Source organism: Arachis ipaensis, chromosome B2 (assembly GCF_059453495.1).
Source record: "Arachis ipaensis isolate K30076 ecotype BB chromosome B2, ASM5945349v1, whole genome shotgun sequence".
Classification (NCBI taxonomy): domain Eukaryota; kingdom Viridiplantae; phylum Streptophyta; class Magnoliopsida; order Fabales; family Fabaceae; genus Arachis; species Arachis ipaensis.
In genome coordinates, this window is record NC_142437.1 from 100245728 (window position 1) to 100269078 (window position 23351).

General features: G+C 34.0%; 2 protein-coding genes across 5 annotated transcripts; one reads left to right on the top strand and one right to left on the bottom strand.

The window, feature by feature from the left end:
* The first annotated feature begins 1082 nt into the window (after window positions 1-1082).
* LOC107625562 (putative E3 ubiquitin-protein ligase XBAT31) lies at window positions 1083-6002 on the top strand. Of its 2 annotated transcripts, none has more exons than XM_088503612.1 (8): window positions 1083-1657; window positions 1752-1811; window positions 2112-2183; window positions 2451-2572; window positions 2685-2825; window positions 2922-3029; window positions 4108-4576; window positions 4843-6002. In XM_088503612.1, exons 1-7 carry the CDS (start codon window positions 1454-1456, stop codon window positions 4529-4531), a joined length of 1131 nt encoding a protein of 376 aa, XP_088359738.1. In that variant the 5' UTR covers window positions 1083-1453; the 3' UTR covers window positions 4532-4576; window positions 4843-6002. The 2 variants fall into 2 exon arrangements, with proteins under 2 accessions (XP_088359738.1, XP_016183716.1); XM_016328230.3 differs by having other exon boundaries at window positions 1136-1657; window positions 4108-4372; window positions 5195-6002.
* A 205-nt stretch (window positions 6003-6207) lies between these two features.
* Window positions 6208-15878, bottom strand: LOC107628433 (uncharacterized). 3 transcript variants are annotated; one of them, XM_016331104.3, is made up of 4 exons: window positions 15651-15878; window positions 15468-15555; window positions 15023-15175; window positions 6208-6906 (listed from the first exon to the last, which is right to left on the bottom strand). In XM_016331104.3, exons 2-4 carry the CDS (start codon window positions 15477-15479, stop codon window positions 6412-6414), a joined length of 660 nt encoding a protein of 219 aa, XP_016186590.1. In that variant the 5' UTR covers window positions 15480-15555; window positions 15651-15878; the 3' UTR covers window positions 6208-6411. The 3 variants fall into 3 exon arrangements, with proteins under 3 accessions (XP_016186590.1, XP_016186591.1, XP_088359739.1); XM_016331105.3 differs by having other exon boundaries at window positions 15468-15572; XM_088503613.1 differs by having other exon boundaries at window positions 15468-15878.
* Window positions 15879-23351: the final 7473 nt, after the last annotated feature.

Consider the following 23351-nt stretch of genomic DNA (forward strand, 5'->3'; position numbering starts at 1 on the left):
TTTTGTAAGCAAAAAAAAGTTAGAGACGAAAAAAATTTTCAACCCATATCTTAGGGACTAAAATCGTACTTAACCCTTATTATGTTATTTATGTAATGTTTTAAATATGTCATGTGGTTTTTTTAACGATGTTATGTTTAATTAGGTTATTTTAAAATTTATTTTTATTAGTGTGTAATATTTTTATGGTATATAATTATTATTTTTGTAATTTTTACAATTTAATTAAAATTATTTAAAATAATTAAAAATAATTTTATGATATAATTTAAATTAAAATTTAAATTAAAATGAGACCCAACATTGGAGTAATAAATCTTATATTAAATTTTAAATCAATTTTTATAATATATAATTTTATAAATATTTATATGATATTTTATAAGATCTAAAATAAAATTAAACTAAAATTAAGCATCATAGATGCTAAGATATTTTTATTAAAGAGTTAAATATTTGGAGTTTTCAATATATTAGAGTTTATTCCGTGTGTTTTACAATTTTATCAATATTTGATTTAATTATTCATTTTATAAAAAATATAATTCTTAACATATAATTAAATATAATATATTCATTTTTCATATATATTTTTTCTAATTTTTATATTTTTATTCATTCATGACAGTTATATAAAAGCAATTTGTTTTTATATATAAAAGCAAATTAGTCACCAAAAAAATATATAAAAGCAAATTAAAAAAAATAAATTTATTAAGATGATAGAAATTAACATTTTCATAAATACCAAGATATACAAAAAATTAATTCGATGGTGACATTTTAAATTAGAATAGTAGGAAATTATAACTTATTAAGCAGCGTATATAAAATAAGAAATTTTTTAATAAAAAATAGAATTAAGTAAAAAATGACAATTTTTGATAAATTTATAAAAAATATATATTATACATGATAAAACGTTTTGGTAGCTTTTTTTCTTACCAAAAGAAATAATTTTTATGCCATCGAGTTATAACTTAAATGACATAATTTTTTCATACTCACTTATAAATTGCTGATTCGAATCTCACTCTTAAATTTAAAAAAAAAATTATTTTATTTGATATAATTTTACCATATAAAAGTATTGTATTTATTATTTAATTAAAAGAAAGAAAAAGAAGTTAAAAATAGTGGAGGGTCAAGTGGGAAGTATGAACGGAGATTAACAAATAATAAAGTGTTTGATGCAGAGTTCGGTCAGGCTGCCCGAAACCGCGGCGGGCTGGTCCAAAGTCCAAACCACGAGGCAACTCACAATATTACTACTCACTCATTCATCAAATCTACACCTTCCCTCTTCCCACCAAACTCAACTACCATCCCCCACCACCACCGTGCACGGCGGCGTGTGGTGGAACTTCGGGATCACCTCTCTGCTAGTTTACAAAGAGCTGATCATCAAGTTCCGGAGATCGAGGAGAGGTAAAGAGAGAGAGAGTGGGGGAAAATGGGTCAAAGCCATAGCTGCACCAATCATCACCACAACAGCCATGAGAAGGGTAGTGTTGCTGCACTGTTTGGTGCAGTTGCCGATGGTGAGTTGGAGATTGTTGAAGCTATGTTGAAGGAACACCCTTCTCTCTTAGAACACTCCAATGGCCGTGCAAAGTTGTCACTTCTTCATGTAGCTGCTGCCAATGGGAGAATCCAGGTTCATTTTTCTTTTTATTTTCTTGTCTTTTGTTTTGTTCATTGGTTCTCATTTATTTGTTTGTTACTTAACTTTATTTTTAATTTTGATTTAGGTTCTTTCTATGTTGCTGGAGCGAGATGTTAAAGCAGACATCTTGAACCGCTATAAACAGGTTTGTAAATTATAAGTTATTTTTTAATTTAATTTTTTTTATGATCCTCACATTGAGTAAACAAATAAGGTTTCTCGTCCTCCTTTAACTAAGTGTGGAGGAGTCAATTCTAGTCTTGGTCAAAAAACTTTGAATATCCCAGTCAGGGATCAAATAAAGTAAGCTCAATGCGGTGTTTAAGTCATAGAGTTCAGGATTGATGGTTTATGATGATTTTCTAGTTGGAATCTTTTTATGAATGTTGAAATTTCGAAGATTTTATTTTGATTCTGATTCTTTTTTGTTGCGTTTTGCTTGTAGACTCCATTAATGTTGGCTGCGATGAATGGAAGGACTGGTTGTGTAGAAAAGCTTATTCAAGCTGGAGCTAATGTATGTTATGCTTTATTACTTTATTAGTTTTTTTTTTTAAAGAAAAAAAAATTGAAATATAGTCTATGTTTGGATTAGTTTATATTAAAACGAATTAATTTTTCAGGCGAAAGATCTTTGTTGAGAATTTTGAGAGAAAAGAGAAGAAAAGGAGAGATTGGGACTAAATAAGTTAATACGAAATCCCTTGGAGTGGTGGTGATCTTTTTTATCATAGGATAGATTACACAATTGGATGAATGGTATTAATTGTGTGTATCGTTTCAGATATTGATGTTTGACTCTTCGCGACGACGAACATGCTTGCACTATGCTGCTTATTACGGTCATGCAGATTGCCTTAAGGCTATTCTTTCTGCTGCTCATTCCACACCTGTTGCTGATTCATGGTTAGATTCACTTCTCTCTCACTCTCCGTTTCATATCCCTCAAATTCGGGTGCAAAATAAGACAAACATGAATGTCACTAAATTTAGAATTGCTCAAATGTTGCATTGTCAGGGGATTCGCCAGATTCGTGAATATAAGAGATGGAAATGGTGCCACCCCGCTGCACCTTGCTGCTCGTCAAAGGCGGCCTGAGTGTCTCCACGCCCTTTTGGATACTGGGGCTCTTGTTTGTGCTTCAACTGGTGGATATGGGTAATTATATTGAAAGTTATATGATTAGTATATATCATAGGTAGATGTTGGCGATTTTATCATTTGTATTGTATCATTGATCAAGGTTTTCTGCAGTTACCCTGGGAGTATGCCGCTTCATATGGCTGCCCGTGGTGGCTCCATGGACTGTGTCCGGATGTTGCTTGCTTGGGGAGCAGATAGGCTGCAATTAGATTCTTCTGGGTAAGAAGTTTCCTGTTCCAATTCATAGTTACTTGCATATTGCAGACCATATTCTCCGACTAGCGAACTACGTACTGAATTATCTCTCAGGTAGCGTTGAAAGGGATATTCTTGGAGTTTATTTTGTCTCTGCCTCGTTCTCCAAAGACGTTTCTATCCCTAATGTCTTCATATATTTATGAGTTCTTGATATCTTTTGATATTTTTTTATTGCAAGTATTGTGTGATGGATTGTCCCTGCTTCTTTAGGCAGGTTGAGTTTCTGTGAACTACTTATAAACAAAAAACCAAAAAAAAAAAAAAACCAAAACACCTCCTAAAGAAATACTTGTAATTTAATCACAAAATGTAACAACTTGTGTATTGAAACAAACCATACTCATCCCCCTATTATCATTTTAGTAACTATGTTTTAGCTCTCAAAAACCAGGTAATTATCATTTCCATTTATGTTAATACCATTGAATACAGGGAAACACTAAATGATATGTGATTAATCACTATTATGTCAACTTGAAAGTAGTTGCGTGCAAAGTTTGAATGTTAATTTCACTCTATGCTTAATAAGGAATAAAGTAAACCAAGAAGCCTCACTTTTTGACTTAAAATTTAACTGTTTGACACTATGCAATTTGATTTATTGGTTAACAAATCACCTTCTAGAACATTTGGGATTTCATACTTTAAAGCTGAAATTGATTAGCTGAATAAACCAGCAACAAACACGCAAAACATGAGTATATGTATCGTTGATAGTACATTTGCCATAACTTGGTGCTTAAACTTATAATACCCTTTTTGTAACTCAAAGCTCTTAAACTTACAACTGGAGAAGTTAACACTATTTTTTGTCCGATACAGCAGTGCTCTTGGTTAAAGTAATAATAGGCCTTATATTAAAAGCTTCTTTGTTTCACTATTTACTTTTGTGTTCTATTCACTCTAATATGGTTATAAAATATTTGTTTAATAAGTAATACAGTATTTATTCGAATTTTCCTTGAGTTCTTACTCAATGAAAGCACTAACAACCACATTAAGATCTTATTTTGATCTTGTTACAAATGACTCGTTGCAGGAGAATACCATTCACAGTTGCTCTTAAGCACAAGCACAAGGCATGCGCTGCCCTTCTTGATCCTTCATCAGCAGCGCCGCTTGTTTGGCCGTCCCCGTTAAAGTTCATCAGCGAGCTCAATCAGGAAGCAAAGGCTTTACTGGAGAAGGCCTTGCTAGAAGCTAACAAGGAGAGAGAAAAGACTCTGTTAAAGGAGGCGGATAGACTGCCATCAATATTGCATTCAGAAAGCAAAGATGATGATGATATTGCTTCCGACTCTGAGGTACAACTTACCTATTCTAATATGTATCTAGTCCTAATAAATTTATCATTTAAGTCAGTTTATTTTGCTCCTTATAAAAATTTTTGTTTGGGTTTTGGTCCCTTATGTTTCCTTTTTATTGTTTTTAGTCCCTGCCGTTCTAAACGTTGGTTCTTATAAGTACTTTAGATTATGTGCATAAGCATTAAAACTATTGGACAATTTGTTTTTTTTTTGTCATTATAAATATATGCTGATATTTTTGTAGTCTATACTCTATATTAAGCATCACCATTCAATAATAGATCTAGGAGATAAGGACCAAATCCTAATGATGGAAACTGTGGCACCAAAACCAAAATGCCTTATATTTATAGAACATATATTTAAACCAATATTTTAATATGGTTGTGTCCCATAAGTTTCTTTGGCATACATGAAATTTATGCCATTGGCGTTGGTAAAATAATGCATTGGCAAATGCAATGTAGTTTTTTTTTTTTCTTTAATATCTACTTGTAGTTCTTTATGCTCATAGTACTTTTAATCATTCAGATCCAAGTGTGCTCCACTTGAACATAGGCAACTGACTTTCCACAGATCTTGTTATGATTTAAGATAACTTCTGCGTATCTCTTTAACATTTTGATAATTGATTCTACTTCCCAAGAATCTTGATCAGGTTAATCCGATTCCTTGTTGAAACAATAAAATGTTTTGTTAATGCTTGAACTCGAGCATAGTCAAATACTTTCTTGCTTTACATGTATTTAAGTTTTTTCCCCCGGAAAACAAGTAATAAGCAATGACTTACTTATTTCTCGTTATGTACTACTCATACAGGAAAGCAATCTGGAATTATGCTGTATATGTTTTGACCAAGCATGTACAATTGAGGTCAGACCTTGTGGCCATCAAATGTGTGCTCATTGCACCCTTGCACTTTGCTGCCACAAGAAGCCCGATCCAGCCACGACTTGTGCCCCCGGTCCTGCTTGTCCATTTTGCCGAGGCACCATTCTTCAATTAATTGTTGCTAAAATCAAGATTAGCAGTGAAACAGAAGCCGAGTCCAACCCTACAAAGCCAAGAAGGTCTAGAAAATCAAATTTCAGTGAAGGGAGCAGCAGCTTCAAGAGTTTGTCAGCCATGGGCTCCTTTGGAAAGATCGCTGGGCGCAATTCAGGAAAGATTGAGGCCGAAAAGCAATGAGAGGGGATTGCTTAGCATCGATAAGGGTGTTATTTTTTGGGCCTCCATGACAGAAGGAAACTGTTATGAGTGATGGGTCTACACATGCTGGGGAATAGCTACATTAAGTATTAAATTCGAGTTCAATTTTTTCGCCTTGTCTGATGGATCATCGCTAAGATCATGCAAGACAATAGGTGAGCCGAATTCTTGAATGGTGTGTTTGAGTCTTTGTAGTCTAATATTCAGTTGGCTGCACTTGGGGCACCAGGAATTTCTGTTTTTTTCTTTTACTTTTTTTTTCACCAAATTATAAAGTATAGTATTCATGATATTAAGGTTATTAATATGCCCTGAAGTTGAAGCTCCATTGTGGTAAACCTCTATGGATTTGTAATAGTAAAAAACAGATTGTATTCATTCATCACCCTTGTGGGTGGAAGAAAAGTTTTCACCTGAATTAGAGTTGTTGATGTTTAAATGTTCACTTCAATTCCTTAAGGTTGCTTGCTAGATTGCAATATGGAAACTGGAAAGATCTTGACATATTTATCTTGACTGTTCATAAAATATAGTTTATTGCTTTGCAGAATACTCCAATTAATTTTATTGTCAATGAGTTCTATTTTAAGCTCTTAACAAATAACATTAGAGAATATAATATCTTTTGAGGGTTGACAACTGAAGCAAATTTTGGATTGAATTGAGTATAAAATGTAGGTCTCTAACTCCATTGGAAGTTTATGAACAAACATGTGAAGAAGTTCAGATTATGCTGTAACAACCAAAGAACTCCGGATCATTAAATTAAATCATATGCTTTTTAAAAAGAAAAAAGGTAAAAGAAGAGATCAAATAGATTAAATGGTTTATCCACATAAACAAGGGAAAATTATTGTTGCTCCAAATCTATTGTTGCTTTGTTCCCATTCTTTATTTGCCTCCTCTTCTTCATCCATTGAATCTGGTGACAGAACAGCAACTTGGTCTCCATGAAATAGTGAATTTGAATCTTGAATTGTGTCAAAATCATTAGGTACATACATTTCTTGACATTGGTTCCTTCTTTGATTATTACTTGTGGCGGTGGCGGCTGCTGCTCTTCTCTCTGCCTCGAGGTACTGACCGAGAGAAGGAGCATCAGCATCACTATGCAGAATCACTGCATCAGTATTTAGCTTTGAACAAAGTGAGAATAACCAGTATGGTTTCATCAGCTTGTGATGATTCTTTTTTTTATTATTTGATGATGAAGGCTCCTCCATTGTTGTTGTTGTTGATCTTCTCGAGAGTGTTAAGAAGCTAGAGATACCAATGAGGCTCCCTAGTGTGATGCTCCTGTCATGGAAGAATGTTCCTGTGGACTATAATAATCCATATGTTGAAGTTGGTCAGAGAAATTCTCTAGAATTACTATTAAAATCTGTCACTTCTGAATGTTAGGTATGTTCAACACTCAAATGTATTTGGATACAATTCATGTTTAGGTATATATTGAATTATTAATGTTAAAAAATGGAGGGAGTATAATTTGTTCTAGATTTTTAATTAAAATTATCATATTATTTCGATATATATGGGAAGCGAGCCTTGTCATAACGGTTGAAGAATGTGGGAACAAAATTTATTTGAAAAAAAAAATCATACATGTATATAAAAGAAGAAATGTTAGCGACTACTCTTTATACTTTAAGATAGTAAATTAATAATACCGTCTACTATTAGTATATTATTATCTCTTAAATTAGAGAAGAAGCTTTTTTTTTGTTTTATAAAAGATAAAATTAAAAAAAAAAGTAAAAGATTCTTACTTAAATTTGTGGAGAACATATATATTTTATATCTTTTTATTTTTTTTTATTATAAAAGGAATACTTTTTACTGTTCATGGAAAGGTATAATGTACCTTAGCATTGTACAACTAGAAAATACTTCTTTAAAATATCGTTGCATGGGTAAAAAATATTTACTATTCATATCTTATATCTGGACCCACTATATATAAGTCTAATCCATATTTTCTCTAATATTATTCTCTCTCTTTCGTACTATTCTCTTTTTTATATACTTTAATATTATTAAATATATTAATTATATCTATTATTTTGATATAGTAATTCTAGTGAATATTATTACTTGAGTTATCTAATTATATTTTCATATTTTATATTTGTTATTTTTTCCTTATTTATTTAATTATTTTACAACACGTTATCAGCACGAAGCTCTAACGAAGTTTTAGGAAGACTTCAGGTAACAAATTTTTATTATGTCGAAACTCTTTCATCTTGAATTTAATACTTTTGATATATCTAAAAATAATTATTTATCATAGATGCTATATACTAAAATCCATCTTGATTCAATGGATCTTGAAGATACTATTAAGGCTGAAAATAATACATCCCAGAAGGATAAAGCCAAAGCTATGATTTTCCTTTATCGTCATCTTAACGTATGATTGAAAAATGAATATCTCACATTAAAAGATTCTGGAGATATGTGGAAAGACCTTGAAGAAAGGTACAATCATGTGATACTTCCTCAAACCCGATATGTTAGGAAAAACTTTCTTGACCTTCCATGCCTCGAATGTGCTCCTGTAGTAGCAATCGAGAAAAAGGATTGAAAAAATTTTTTTGAGCTAATTTCTTGCCTTCTTGTTGCCGAGCGCAACAATGAGTTACTCTTAAAAGAATCATGAAGCGCGCCCAGCTGGCGCCGCCCCATTTCCTGAAGTAAATGCGGCAAACTACCCCAAAAGAGGTAAATGGCAAGGTTTTAGTAACAAGAAAAATTATGGAAGGAAAATAAATTATGTTCAACAGAGAGGATCTCACCAGAAGTGGGATAAAGAAAGAAATAATGGACAAAGTAAATCAATTGAGGATAAATGCTTCCATTGTGGTGGAAAGGACCATTGGTCACGTACCTGTCATACCCCAAGGCACCTAGTTGATCTTTATCAAGCATCCTTAAAAAAGGATGACAAAGGAAAGGAAACAAATTTTGTTTCAAATTATGAAAATTTCACCACACATTATGATGTATCTAATTTCTTTGAAGATCCTGAAGGAAATATTGGCTATTTGCTCAATGATGAAATAGTTTAATATGTGTGTTTGTTAAGTATTCATGTAAATAATTTTACCGTGCATGTACTTTTACTCATTTTATTTTTATTATTATTATTATTATTATTATTATTATTATTATTATTATTATTATTATTATTATTATTATTTATTTTTGAAGAAAAATGGCAAGGATATATTCTGAAGATACTTGTCTTGCGGATAGTGCAAGTTCGCACACTATTCTTAAAAGTAATATATATTTTACCCATCTTGTGCCAAAAGAAGAATGTGTTAATACTATTATTGGCTCGTGCAATGTGATAGAAGGTTCCGGAAGAGCTATAATTTTGTTTCCTGAAGGAACAAAATTCATAATAAATAATGCACTATTGTTTACCAAGTCTCGAAGAAACTTATTGAGTTTTAAAGATATTCGTCGAAATGGATATCATATTGAGACTATGAATGAGGGAAATCATGAGTACTTATGTATCACAACTCATGATTCAAATAAGAAAGTTATATTAGAAAAATTACCCTCACTTTCATCTGGGTTATATTATACCAAGATTAGTGCAATTGAATCACATGCCATTGTAAACCAGAAGTTTCCTAGTCCAAATGATTTCATAACTTGGCACGACCGATTGGGTCATCCGGGAACAACCATGATGAGGAAAATTATTGAAAACTCACATGGACATTCACTAAATAACCAGAAGATTCTGCTGCATGTTCTCAGGGAAAGATAATTTTAAGACCATCACCAGTAAAGGTTGGATTTGAGTCCCCTGAATTCCTAGAAAGGATTCAAGGTGATATATGTGGACCTATTCATCCACCATGTGGATCTTTTAGATATTTTATGGTTCTGATAGACGCATCTTCGAGATGGTCACATGCGTGCTTATTGTCCTCTCGCAACTTGGCGTTTGCGAGATTACTGGCTCAAATTATTCGATTAAAAGCACAATTTCCAGAAAATCCAATCAAAGCAATTCGTCTTGATAATGTTGGTGAATTTACTTTCCAAGCTTTTGATGCTTATTGTATGGCTAATGGAATAAGTGTTGAACATCCAGTAGCTTATGTTCACACACAAAATGGGTTAGCAGAATCACTTATTAAACGCCTCCAATTGATTGCTAGACCTTTGCTTATGAGAACAAATCTCCCAACCTCAGTTTGGGGGCATGCTGTTTTACATGCCGCAGCACTTATTCGTTTGAGGCCAACGAGTTACCATCAGTTCTCTCCTATGCAACTAGCTTTTGGCTAACAGCCAAATATTTCCCATTTAACAATATTCGGGTGTGCGATATATGTTCCCATTGCATCACCTAATCGCACCAAAATGGAACTCCAAAGAAAATTGGGGATATATGTTGGATATGATTCTCCTTGTATAGTAAGGTATCTTGAGATACAAACGAAAGATGTATTTAAAGCCCGGTTTGTAGATTGTCATTTTGATGAATCAAAATTTTCAATATTAGGGGGAGAGAATAAGCTTCCTGAAAATGAACTTAATTGGAATGCATCATCGTTGATGCATTTAGATCCTCAATAAGGGCAATGTAAACTAGAAGTTTAAAAGATTATACATTTGCAAAGAATAGTAAATGAATTGTCTGATACATTTTTCGATACAAAGAGGATAACCAAATCTTATATACCAGCGAAAAATGCCCCAATTCGAATTGATGTCCCAGTAGGACAAGTAGCCATTGAAGCAAATTCACGCCAGAAGTGTGGCAGGGCAGAAAATGTCCCAATTCAAATTGATGTCCCAGTAGGACAAATAACCACTGAAGCAAATACACGCCAGAAGCGTGGCAGCCCTGTCGGTTCCAAAGATAAAAATTCTCGAAAGAGAAAAGAGGTAAATACTATTCCTGTTGAAAAAGACACAGTAAAGACACCTGCAGTTGTCCAAAATTCTGATATAATTTTAACGCCAGAAGACGTTCAGGTACCTGAATATTGTGAAAATGATGAGATCTCGATAAATTATGTCTTTACAAGAGAGAAATGGGATCGAAATAAGACAATTGTGAATGAAATATTTGCATATAATGTGATATTAAATATCATGCATGAAAGTAAGGATCTTGAGCCAAGATCAGTCGAAGAATGTCGACAAATGAATGATTGACCAAAATGGGAAGAAGCCATGAAGGTTGATTTAGACTCACTTGCTAAACGTGAAGTCTTTGGACCTGTAGTCCGTACACCTGAAGATGTAAAACCTGTTGGATACCGATGGGTATTTGTGAGAAAACGAAATGAGAAAAATGAAGTTGTGTGCTATAAAGCCTGACTTGTGGCACAAGGTTTTTCACAAAGGCCCGGTATAGATTATGAAGAAACGTATTCCCCTATAGTGGATGCGATAATATTGCGTTATTTGGTCAGTTTATCTGCATATCATAAATTGCATATGCATTTAATGGATGTGGTAACAGCCTATTTATACGGCTCATTAGATCGGGATATCTATATGAAAGTTCCTGAAGGACTAAAGATATCTAAACCATCCAATGAATATTCGCAAGGGTTATACTCAGTCAAATTGCAAAGATCTTTATATGGTCTGAAGTAATCTGGACGAATGTGGTATAATCATCTTACTGAGTATCTGGCCAAAAATGGATTTAAGAATAATGATATCTGTCCATATATTTTCATAAAAAAAATCTACATCTAGATTCATTATAATTGCTGTGTACGTTGATGATTTAAATATCATTGGGACTCCTGAAGAGATTCTAACAATTATAAAAACTCTAAAAGAAGAGTTTGAGATGAAAGATCTTGGAAGGACTAAATTTTGTCTTGGTTTGCAGATCGAGCATATAAAAAATGGGATCTTTATTCATCAAACAACATACACAGAGAAGATCTTGAAAAGATTTTATATGGATAAGTCACATCCCTTGAGTACCCCAATGATCGTAAGATCTTTGGATGTGGAAAATGATCAATTCCGTCCTAAAGAAGAGAATGAAGATATCCTTGGTCCTGAAGTACCATATCTTAGTGCCATTGGAGCGCTAATGTATCTTGCTAATAATACGCGACCTGACATATCATTCGCGGTGAATTTACTAGCAAGATATAATTCCTTTCCAACCAGAAGACATTGGAGTGGAATCAAACAAATTTTTCGATATCTGCATGGAACGGTTTATATGGAATTGTTTTATCCCTATGGATCCAAATCACAACTAGTTGGCTATGCAGATGCCGGATACTTGTTTGATCCACATAAAGGGAGATCTCAAACAGGATATCTGTTCACATATGGTGATACAGCTATATCATGGAGGTCCACGAAACAGATGATAGTAGCAACCTCCTCTAATCATGTTGAAATACTGGCGATTCATGAAGCTAGTCGCGAGTGTTTTTGGCTGAGGAGTCTGATTCAATATATTCTGTCATCATGTGGACTGATTGATCATAAGATAGCTCCAACTGTCCTGTTTGAAGATAATACAGCATGCATTGCTCAACTTAAAGGCGGACACATCAAAGGCGATAGAACAAAGTATATTTCTCCCAAATTCTTCTTCACTTCATGATCTTCAAAATCAAGGGACAATTGATGTCCAACAGATTCACTCAAGTGACAATCTGGCAAATTTGTTTACAAAGTCACTCCCAAAATCCTCATTTGAAAGATTGGTACATGAGATTGGGATGCGCCGATTTCGAGACATTAACTGATGTCGACAAGAGAGTGAGACTGTACTCCTTTTTTCTTGGTCAGATTTTTTTTTCCATTGGGTTTTTCTTGACAAGGTTTTTAATGAGGCAGTCCCCATCGCAAAGGATATTGTACTCTTTTTCCTTCACTAAGGTTTTTTTCCCACTGGATTTTTCTTTAGTAAGATTTTAACGAGGCAATAACCCTAAATGGTCATCCAAGGAGGAGTGTTGTGACATGGATGGATAAGGATGATGGATGCCCATTTATGAGTGGCACATTTTTCCTATGTTGAAAGAAATAAATTCTTAGAATGAAGAAGTTTGAAACGTAAACTTTATGTGCCTATAAATACATGTACTGAGGCAAAGGGAAGACACACACAAACAATAAAACAATATTCTCTCTCTTATACTATTCTCTCTCTTCCATACTATTCTCTTTCTTATATACTTTAATATTATTAAATATATTAATTATATCTACTCTTTTGATATAGTAATTCTAGTGAATATTACTACTTGAGTTATCTAATTATATTTTCATATTTTATATTTGTTACTTCTTCCTTATCTATTTAGTTATTTTACAACACTAACAGACCAAAAAAAAAAAAATCTAAAGATGGGCTATATGGCCTTATCCACATAGGTCGAACCGACTTAGATACGGGTCTTTGGGATCCGGATTCGATCTTACTTGAGGAGCAAGTTAAACGTTCTTTTATTATTTCAATTATCACCCTTCAAATGATAATCAACTTGAACATGGGATAATCGAATAATTTTTTACTCTAAAAAAAAATAATATCTTTAGATTTTTTAAAAAAAATTAAATCTTATATTCTTATTGTATAAATATTTCAACAGGTATTTTTTTCAATTCAATTTCACTTAAAATCTGTTAAAATCCTAGCTGAATTAATTTAGATTGTGGAATTATCACACTCATTTCTTTTGTTTTTCGTTTTTTTTTTTTTTTTTGAATAAAATTTAGGTAAATGTGGCACCAATATACTTTCCAATTGTCTACCAAAACAAGAGTCTTAAAATTGGAGCGTCGGTTTTCAATTTTTCATTGTTTCAATATGGTGGTTATGATGTAATGTAGGATATGGTTGCAAGTTTGCAACTTTATCAAGCTGCTAAATACTTTCAACATACATTAATTAGAAGGCCTAAACTTTCAACGAGAGCATAATTCAAATTGCGCTCCGCTTCAGTGACAGACTAAAGTGAAAAATCAATGCCACTTTCTTTTCACAAAACATAATGTGTGGACCACATGCGAACCAAAGAATCTACAGAAACAACATCAAAGATGGTAGATAGATAGATTAATAGATTTTTGTTTTTAAAAAAGAAAAGGAAAAAAGAAAAGGATAAAAAGAAGAAGATGATATTTTGCTTTATGGGCGTGTTGATTTACATCAAGTTTTCCTTTTTCCTGTTCAGTTCTTTGGATTTATTGAAGAGTTTAGGAGCTTCATCTTGTTGAAAGAAAATTAACAAATAGTACACAGCCAAATCCAAAACCATGCTTCAAATTTTAGGAAAGATTTTAAAGTATCTCAAATTAAAGATATATATATATATATATATATATATATATATATACCTTTGGCTTTATTTTGATCATGGATAAATACGAAAAACAATTAAAAGGAACTAGCTAATTATCAATTAACAATATTTAGTTTCTAGCCATTAATAATGAATCAACAATGTTTATTTTTTAGCTTTTCGATGAATAGGCTTGAGGATACGCACATTTTTTGTTGACTATTTTTGTTGTCTCTCTAATGAAACAGTTTAATCATTAAATTTATATATACAAAGAAAATAGAAGGAAAGATTGGTGTCATTTTTTGAATACAATACACTTCATCCTATTTAAAGAAAATATTGAGATATTTTTTATCATTTTAATTAATTTCGTATTTATTATTGACATATTTTTATGGAAATTATATATAAAAGGACAAATTAATAATAGGTATTTTATATAATACTAATTCGAGAAAATTATTATTTGTAACTATATAAAAAAGATTGAAAACTTACAATGTTAACAATAAAAGATGTAAATTAATTTGATACTCATAAAAAATTGCATTAATTCAAGAAAATTACAAAAACTATCCAAAATAGATAGCTTGTTAGGTAATTTTGTAAAACAATTTGGTCAAACTAATCCAATCATTAATAAATATAAAATTAATTTCCATCTTTTAAAGTTAAAATTGTAGATGCTGAATTTTTTTTGTACATAGGATTAGATTAGTCATTAGTCATTACTGTATCATATGAAGTTAATAAAATGTACAAGGCATGCACTATTCCATATGGAATTTGATGTGACCAATAACAAGAAAAAAGTGAACAATGGTAAGAAGTGAAACACAGTATCAATGCAATTAGTAACCGCATGGCAGGTTGTATTGTAGAAATCACTGTTTTATACCAAAAAGGCCAAATCATGATACACATAATAAAGGATTAGACCAATTACTTCTGTGACTATCATCACTTGAAAGAATAATAAAAAGAACATAAAATGGAATCATCATTATTGTAAAAGCACATAAGGAATAAAAACAAAATATGAAAAAGCACAAGCTAAGGAGAGAAACAAATCAATTGCAACAAAATCACATCATTTTATTTATTTATTCATTGGAAGGAAATTTCTGACCTCCTGAGTATCAAGATCTGAGGAAGAATCAATTGAAGGGGTGGTGGAACTAGTGAGCATAGTGGTGAATGAGACTGATCCTGATAAATCGCCATTTCTCACCATTCCGATTCTTGCATTCAATAACCTCAGCCCCAATGGCCACCCTTCTTCCTACATCAATTAACCAAAAAAGATTTGAAAAAATAAATAAAAAATAAAAGATAACAGAAAAGAAATTAAACCCATGATGAACATTATTCTGCCATAACTAAAATTCTTCATGTCACTCCCAATTCTAAAGATATTACGAAATCTTATCAATTAAGTGTGACAACATTATCAAAATAGATGGGGCAATATCGGCTTTAGTTGTACATAACATAGCATCAACCTATATGCAGTTTAATTTGTGTATGCATTATGCATGTAAAAATATACAAGAGGAATTGAAGATGACATATACCTGTTGAGCCATTAGTGTGGTTTGAGTAGTTGAGAGAATTATTAGGATATGTTTGTTGAGTTAAAGAGATTACAATGATTTGAAACCCCTGAAAAGGAAGAAATACTAGGAACAATAATACAGAGAGAAGTTACTCTCACAGTTCTGATGAGAATGAAAATATAAAAGAAAAAGAAAAAGTACCCTGTGATGAAGGGGTAGTACTAACTAGCTAGAAGCAAGAGAAGGGAACAAAACAAAAGGAATCATTAGGAAAATGTGCAGAGACTAGAGAGTATGCATGTTGAGTGATGAGTGATGAGTGATGAGTGATGAGTGATGAGTGAAGGAAGAGAATAGAAGAGATGGGGATATGAGATTATGAGATATGGACGTAAGATATAAGAGGGATTTTTTTTTGTCTGTTTTTGGATTGCAAGGCATAAAAGGAAGAAGAATAAAGTGAATTGTCTCTGAAAGTCAAAAGAAGAAAGAGAGAGAAGGAAATAAGGATGAGAACCGTGATATGAGAGTGACTGCTTACCGTCTTTTTCTGCGAGTTTGGAGACACAACGGATTGTACGGTAAAGCCACTGCCAGCCAGCGGCAGGGGTATTTAAGACTATCTTTAATAAAAATCTCATTCTAATCTTTATTTATAATTCACTTATCATAAAAAAAACAAAAAAAATAATTTTACATTAATTTTTATATCATAAATAATAAATAAAAATTTAAAATATATTTTTTAATAAAAAAATTAAATTTAATTTTTATTGTAATTTTACGTAATTAATTAATTAAAATATTTAAAATAAATATAGTTATTATTTTTTTAAAATAATATTATTCCTATTAAATAATCTAATAATATAAACAAACCATAGGTTGGTAACGCAAGATTATCAAATTGTCACCATTATCAGTCTAATAACGATCATACCGGTTTAGAATTACAAGTTGTTAATATTTGGGCAAAAAACTAGAATAAACCAAGGGAAGTTGCTAATTACCTAAATGAGCCAAAGTGAAATTCGTTTCAGCAATGAGCCAAACCCTATATTTATATAATTCGAACCAGCATGGTTCAAACTCCATTCATTAATAATTCAAACCAAGCCAGTTCGAATTACATGGAGAGAAGTTGGTTCAAGTAAATCGAATCAAGCTGGTTCGAATTACAGAGGAAGAAACTGTAACATATAATTCGAACCAAGCTGGTTCGAATTATAGGGAGAGACGCTGCATCAAGTAATTCGAACCAGTCTGGTTCGATTTAGTGGTAGACAGAGCAGTATATATATGGTTGTAAACGTGAGTTGCTCTTATTAGAGGGTGTAAGATGGCTAGTGAGGAGAGTTTTGTGGTTTTGGTTCACCACAGAGGATCCATTAAGAGGAAAACTCGCTCCGGTGTGAAGTTTACAGATAAGGATCCTCTCTGTATTGTCGTGAAACCAACGACGAGCTATGATGACCTTGTTAGATCTGTGCTGATGAAACTTGGTCTGGAAGGTGCGAAGCGAGTTAAGAAGTTTTTCTATCGCATTCCAATCACGGTCTTGCAAGATACCGTGAAGTATGATTGTTTCACGATTGGTAGTGATGAGGACCTGCAAGTCATGTTTCTATGTCGGAGGCAGTTTCCCGAGGTGAGGACACCAGAGTTGTTGGCAAAGCTGGTTGATGTGGTATCCAGCTCAGGGGGTTCGAACCGGAATACCACCACTGAAGCCGCGGCAGCCGGTTCCAGTTCCAGGCCTGCCGTTGCTTCTTCGTCCGTCCCTGTGTACGAGCCAGCGGTCTAACCAGTCGCCTCCTCGTCTTTTGCTGTTGATCTCAATGATGGAGTAGGCGACGTGGTAGGATCAGTTGATATTCTGCCGAACGCTTTACAAGGAGTTCCACCGGTTGGCGTCGGAGACGGAGTGTTGGGTGATGTAGAGGAGGACGACGTCGAGCCGGATATGATTGAGGATGACAGCGGCGACGAGGTTGGAGCGACTGAGCCTGCATTGGCGGTCGGTGGTTCTAGTTCTGGCACACAGCAGTATCTACCACATTTTTCCTCTTTGGACCTGGATGCCATGAGGCAAGAGGGTGTTTCAGGGTACTCTGTTGGATTCGGAGCTAGAGATGCTGAAGGGACTGCTGGTTTGACAGAGTTCCAGGTTGGTCAGCAATTTCAGGATAAAGATGAGGCCCTGTTAAGTGTGAAGACTTACAGCATCCGGCGAGGGGTACAGTACAAGGTTGTGGAGTCTGATCATCGCCTTTATGTGGGCAAGTGTTCTGAGTTTGGGAATAGGTGCACATGGTTGATTCGACTGAGTCTGCGGCAGCGCAAGGGCATTTGGGAGGTCAAACGGTACAATGGACCTCACACTTGTCTTGCGACCTCCATCTCGAGTGACCACACGAGCTTGGATTATCATGTGATTTCGGCGTTCATTATGCCAATGGTTAGGGCTGATGCATCCGTCAGCATCAAGGTGCTCCTAAATGCCACGGCAGCACACTTCGGGTTTAGGCCGACTTACAGGAGGGTCTGGATGGCGAAGCAGAAGGCTATTGCCCTCGTATACGGTGACTGGGATGAGTCATACAACGAGCTCCCCAGGTGGGTTTTGGGAGTCCAGTTGACGATTCCCGGTACTGTTGCAATCCTACGGACGAGCCCCGTTCGAGTTAGTGGACAAGTTGACGAGTCTCAAGCTTTTTTCCACAGACTTTTCTGGACGTTTCCACCGCTCATCCAGGCACATGTCTTACCGCTACTTAAATGTGTGCTTAGGGTATCCAATACATTATAAATGAACACGTAGTTATGTATAGTAAATTGAAATAGACAAGGCTTAGTACAGTACCTCGAGGCCAATGGCCAGCTGAACGTCTCAAACCCTGCAGGCCTAAACCGAGGAAATCACCAGAAAATCCATGACTGAAGTAGCTGAAGTGGGCCCGCTAGCTTGATAACATTTCTGTTCGCCACTCGGCACATGCACCGGTACAACCATGCCAGTGCTGTAGAACCCCAGCTGTAGGTCCCCATCTCCTCCAGCCTAGCTACAAACGGAAGCCATCTGATGTGAATGCGGTTGCCGGACTTGTCCGCAAACAGCTGCGTGCCCAACAACATCATGATGTACGCACGGGCATATCGATGCACAGTATCCTCATCAGCTCCCTCCGGGCACTCACCAAAAGTCTCCTGAAACCAGCTGCAGTTGACCGCATACTTCTGAACCTGGCTAGGAGGAGGTACCACTCCAAGCAACTCCTCGAACCAAACCCAGGCTGGACGGCCACCCTGGATGTATATCTGGAACTCTGATAGGCAGCCGCTGATGTAACACCCGTCCACTGGCAAACCCAGCTGGTATGCCACGTCCTGGAGTGTGATCGTGCACTCTCCGAACGGCATATGAAACGTGTGCGTCTCCGGACGCCATCGCTCAACGAACGCACTGACAAGGGCCTCGTCCAACCGGAACCATCTATCGTTCAGCCTTGCAAGATGGTAAAGACCTGCCATCTGCAGGTACGGAACGTATCTGTCATCGAGGAGCATGCCCTGCTGTTGCCGCATGCTCCTGATGCATCGCTGAGGCTGCGGAAGAAATGAACCGCATTATTAGAACCAACTTAATTACCAGTGACAAACATAATCAACACGATAATTGATAAACCAAAAAATCGTACTAAATATGACCGCTTAAAAATCCAAGAACGAGAACCACTTGCATAAACAACTAACATAAGAAACCAGCATAAACCACTTACATGAAAGATCTAACATAAAACAACCACAACTAAACCGCTAACATAAACCACTAACATAAACCACTAACATAAACCGTTAACGTAAACCACTTACATAAACCACATACATAAACCACTAAGATAAACCACCAACATAAACCACTAACATAAACCACTAACAGAAACCACTAACATAAACCACTAACATAAACCACCAACTAAACCACCATCTAACCCGCATGCAAAACCACTAACTCACATGTACCGGTAGCACAAAGTTATTTCCGTACTAACCTTCTCGTTGATGACCCTAGCTATATGGGCGACTCCGTCCAAGCGATATAACCGTGCCGGATCGTCCCCCATCAGCAGAGTATTCCGTTCAGGTCTTTGTCGGAGAGAATCTGTGTCGTTTTCTCTGAGATTTGGTGGGGTAGGGAAAGGTGAGAATGGTTCGAATGAGGCTGATTCGAACTCCTTATATAGCCCAATCACTAATAATTCGAACCAGGGTGGTTCGAATTACTAAGAACCCATCATAAGTGTAATTCGAACCAGGGTGGTTCGAATTACTTGAAGACCTAACTTACCTATAATTCGAACTTGCTTGGTTCGATTTACCTTCAAGTCTTTCTTGGTAATTCGAACTGCCCTGGTTCGATTTATTGCTAAATGCAGTTCGAACTAACCTGGTTCGAATTACATTAAAATACGATTTGGCTCATTGCTAAATCGATTTTCATTTTGGCTGATATAGGTAAATTTGAAGTGATGTTGGCTTATTATGGTGTTTTGCCCTTAATATTTAGAAGCATTATATATTCTTCTCAAATTCTATTATCCTTCGCCCCAACTCTGACTAGTTAAACTCTAAAATAGTCATTGAGATTGACGTTATGTATTAAAATTGTCTTTGAGATTCTAATTGCATCAATTACATCTCTAAAATTGACAAAAGTGTATTATGTTAGTCCCTAATTCATATTATCTACAATGATGACATAACTTAATAACATGGGCTGTTAGTGACACGTATCACTTCATGGTTTGGCCACGTGTAAAAGTATGATGATGTAGTGACCAGTGACACGTGGCATGCTAATGTGAATGGTTGTATCATGTGTCACAATGCTATTTGGCCACGTGTCCGTTTGTGCCACGTGTCGCAACAGTATTCGTCCACGTGTCGTCTATTATGTCATCATTGTAGATGCACCAAATTAGTTTATCACTTTACATTAACTGACTCATTTTAGTCTCTGAAATTGAATGTCGTACACCAAACTAATTTCTTCACTAGTTGTTTCTCTTTTTTTTTTTCTATAAATTCAAAATTCTCAATATATTTGAATGCATTAATTTCAATTCTATTTTTTCACATGTTATTCAAATACAAGTATTTTTATAAAATATTTTTTTTGCGGATACTCTTAACCACCGTCTTGGACTTAAAGTGAAGTCATTTCAAGCGCCTTCACTACCATCTCCCACCTCTCCAGTCTAAAGAGGTCGGAGATGATAGTGAGAGCGCTTGAAGTGCTTTCAGTTTAGCCCATTTACACACAATGAAAACGTGTATTTCATAAAAACAAAAAAAATATTATTTTAATTATCGATTTCTTAGTAAAAACACATGTCTTTTTATGAAAAATTGTGTTTAATCAATCATATAATTCTTTTTTTTATAATAACATACTTCTATATTATAAAATTTACCAATATTAAATTATTATAGAAAAAATTATATAATTAAAACTAAAATCTTAAAAATTTTTATGAAAGCACTTGTATTTAAACAATATATGAAAAAATAGAATTGAAATTAGTGCATCCAAGATATTGAGAATTTTAAATTAAAAAAATGAGAAAACTGGTGAAATGACTAGTTTGATGCACAACATTCAATTTCAGGGACTAAAATGAGTCACTTAATACAAAGTGAGGGACTAATTTGGTGCATCTACAATGATGACATAATGGGTGACACGTGGACGAATACTGTTGCAACACGTGGCACAAACAGACACGTGGCCAAATAGCATTATGATACGTGGTACAACCATCCACATCAGCATGCCACGTGTCACTGGTCACCACATCATTATATTTTTACACATGGCCAAACTATGAAGTGACAAATGCCACTAACAGCCCACATCATCAAGCCATATCATCACGTCGTTAATGAAAAATGGGTCAGGAATTAACATGGTGCACTTTTATCAATCTCAGAGACATAATTGGTGCAATTAGATTCTCAGAGACGATTTTAGTGCACGACGTCAATCTCAGAGACTATTTTGGAGTTTAACTCCAACTCTGACACCCCACCATTTCCTTCTTCATGCTAATTTTTTTTCCTTGTCTTAATCCCTCTAATTTGTTGTCTTTTCATGAATTGATTAGCAACATGTTGAAAATTTCTTTATATCTTTTTATAGAATTTCAAACAGATAAGACTCTAGTAAAAAATTTTAAACAAATTTTAAACAAATACTATATCAAGTTATCCAGGTTAAATTTAGAAAAATTAACTAACAAATAAGAAAAACTTAAAAAGATTCTATACCTACCTGACTAGAACGGCGATAGTTGAGAGAGAAAGAGAGGATAAAAGAGGCATAACTCTGAGGGAAAGAGCAAAGTGGATAAGGCATGACGGAGGTGCTGGCGAGGCAGATGCAGAGGCCGCGAACGGCACCAAAAAACACCGTCCACGGGAGTACCTACCGGCATGATTGAGAAGCGTTGGAGACACTGTGGCGCACTTTGCTCCAGGGGATCATCTTCTATGCTGGCCTTGGCAGTGCTGCCGGTGGCGGGGGTTGACGAGAGGGTTCTGCTTTCTTCTCAAGCGCTTGAGGGTAGAGGAGAAAGGGGGTTGCTGGCTGAAAATTAAAATAGGAGGCGGTTATGATTTTATTTTGATGTTTAATTATACTTAGGGATATTTTAGTAACTTCACACATTTTAATCTCTACTTTTATCTCAAACTAAACGGGATATTGAGACATAACTCAATTCTATACACTTTACACCAAATACAATACTAAGACTTATTTCAATTTCTATCTTTCAATCTCAAGCTCTCAGTCTTTGTCTTTCCGTCTTAGTCTCTTAGAGCATCTCCAATGCATCAATTTTTTAAGGTTCCATTTCCTCTTTTTCTGACACAATGGAGTCGCAACTGTTGGAGAGAAAGAGAGTAGCGTACCTGCTCATGGATCGAGGAAGAAGAGTTCCTTCTCAGAGAGACTTGTGATTGCAAATGATAACTTGTCACTTTAAAATAAATAATTATATTAAATTATAATTATATTAAATCATAATTAATATTATTTAAATAATTATATTTTTATTTAATTAATAATTTATATTAAATTATTATTGAATATTATGTATATTTTTATATTAAATTATAATTAATTAAATTTGTTTACATAAAAAAATAAATTTAAACGTTTTCACATTATAAAATAATTTTTGTTTGAATTATTTATTTTTATTTATAAAATTTAAAAATACTAATCATATTACAAAATTAGCCATTGCAAAATTAATCGTTAAAAACTAGTCGTTATTATTAATAAATTAATATTAATATTTTTTAATAATAAATTATTTTTGGATTTATAAATTTAAATAATATTATTGTAAAAAAATAGTAATTATATTAATTTTAATTACTTTAAATTATTAATTAAATGAGACCATAACATGGATTAAAATTAGTTCCTCCTAATGAAGAAGAGAGATATTTTGAATTCTTATTTACTGTTTATGACGCAAAAATTGATGTGGAGTTATTTTTTATAATAAGTGAACCATAAATAGAAACTGGAATAAATTTCTTACTGAAGATAGTCTTAGTCTCAGTCTCTCTTCTAAATACTACTTTATTTACCATAATATTCCTTGTCTAGCTAAGTAACAGAAGTTCTTCTTACCTTTGTTTTTTTTTGGTGACTTCTTCTTACCTTTGTTTGAAATGAGTTGATGAGTTATACATCACTAGTCTTATCAACACAAGAACAAAAGTCAACAAAAAAAAAAAAACATTTTTATAAAAACTAAACTTATATTATATTATTCATAGCCTTTTTTTCAGGCAACATCTTTTTTTTTTTCTTCTTTATTTTCATTT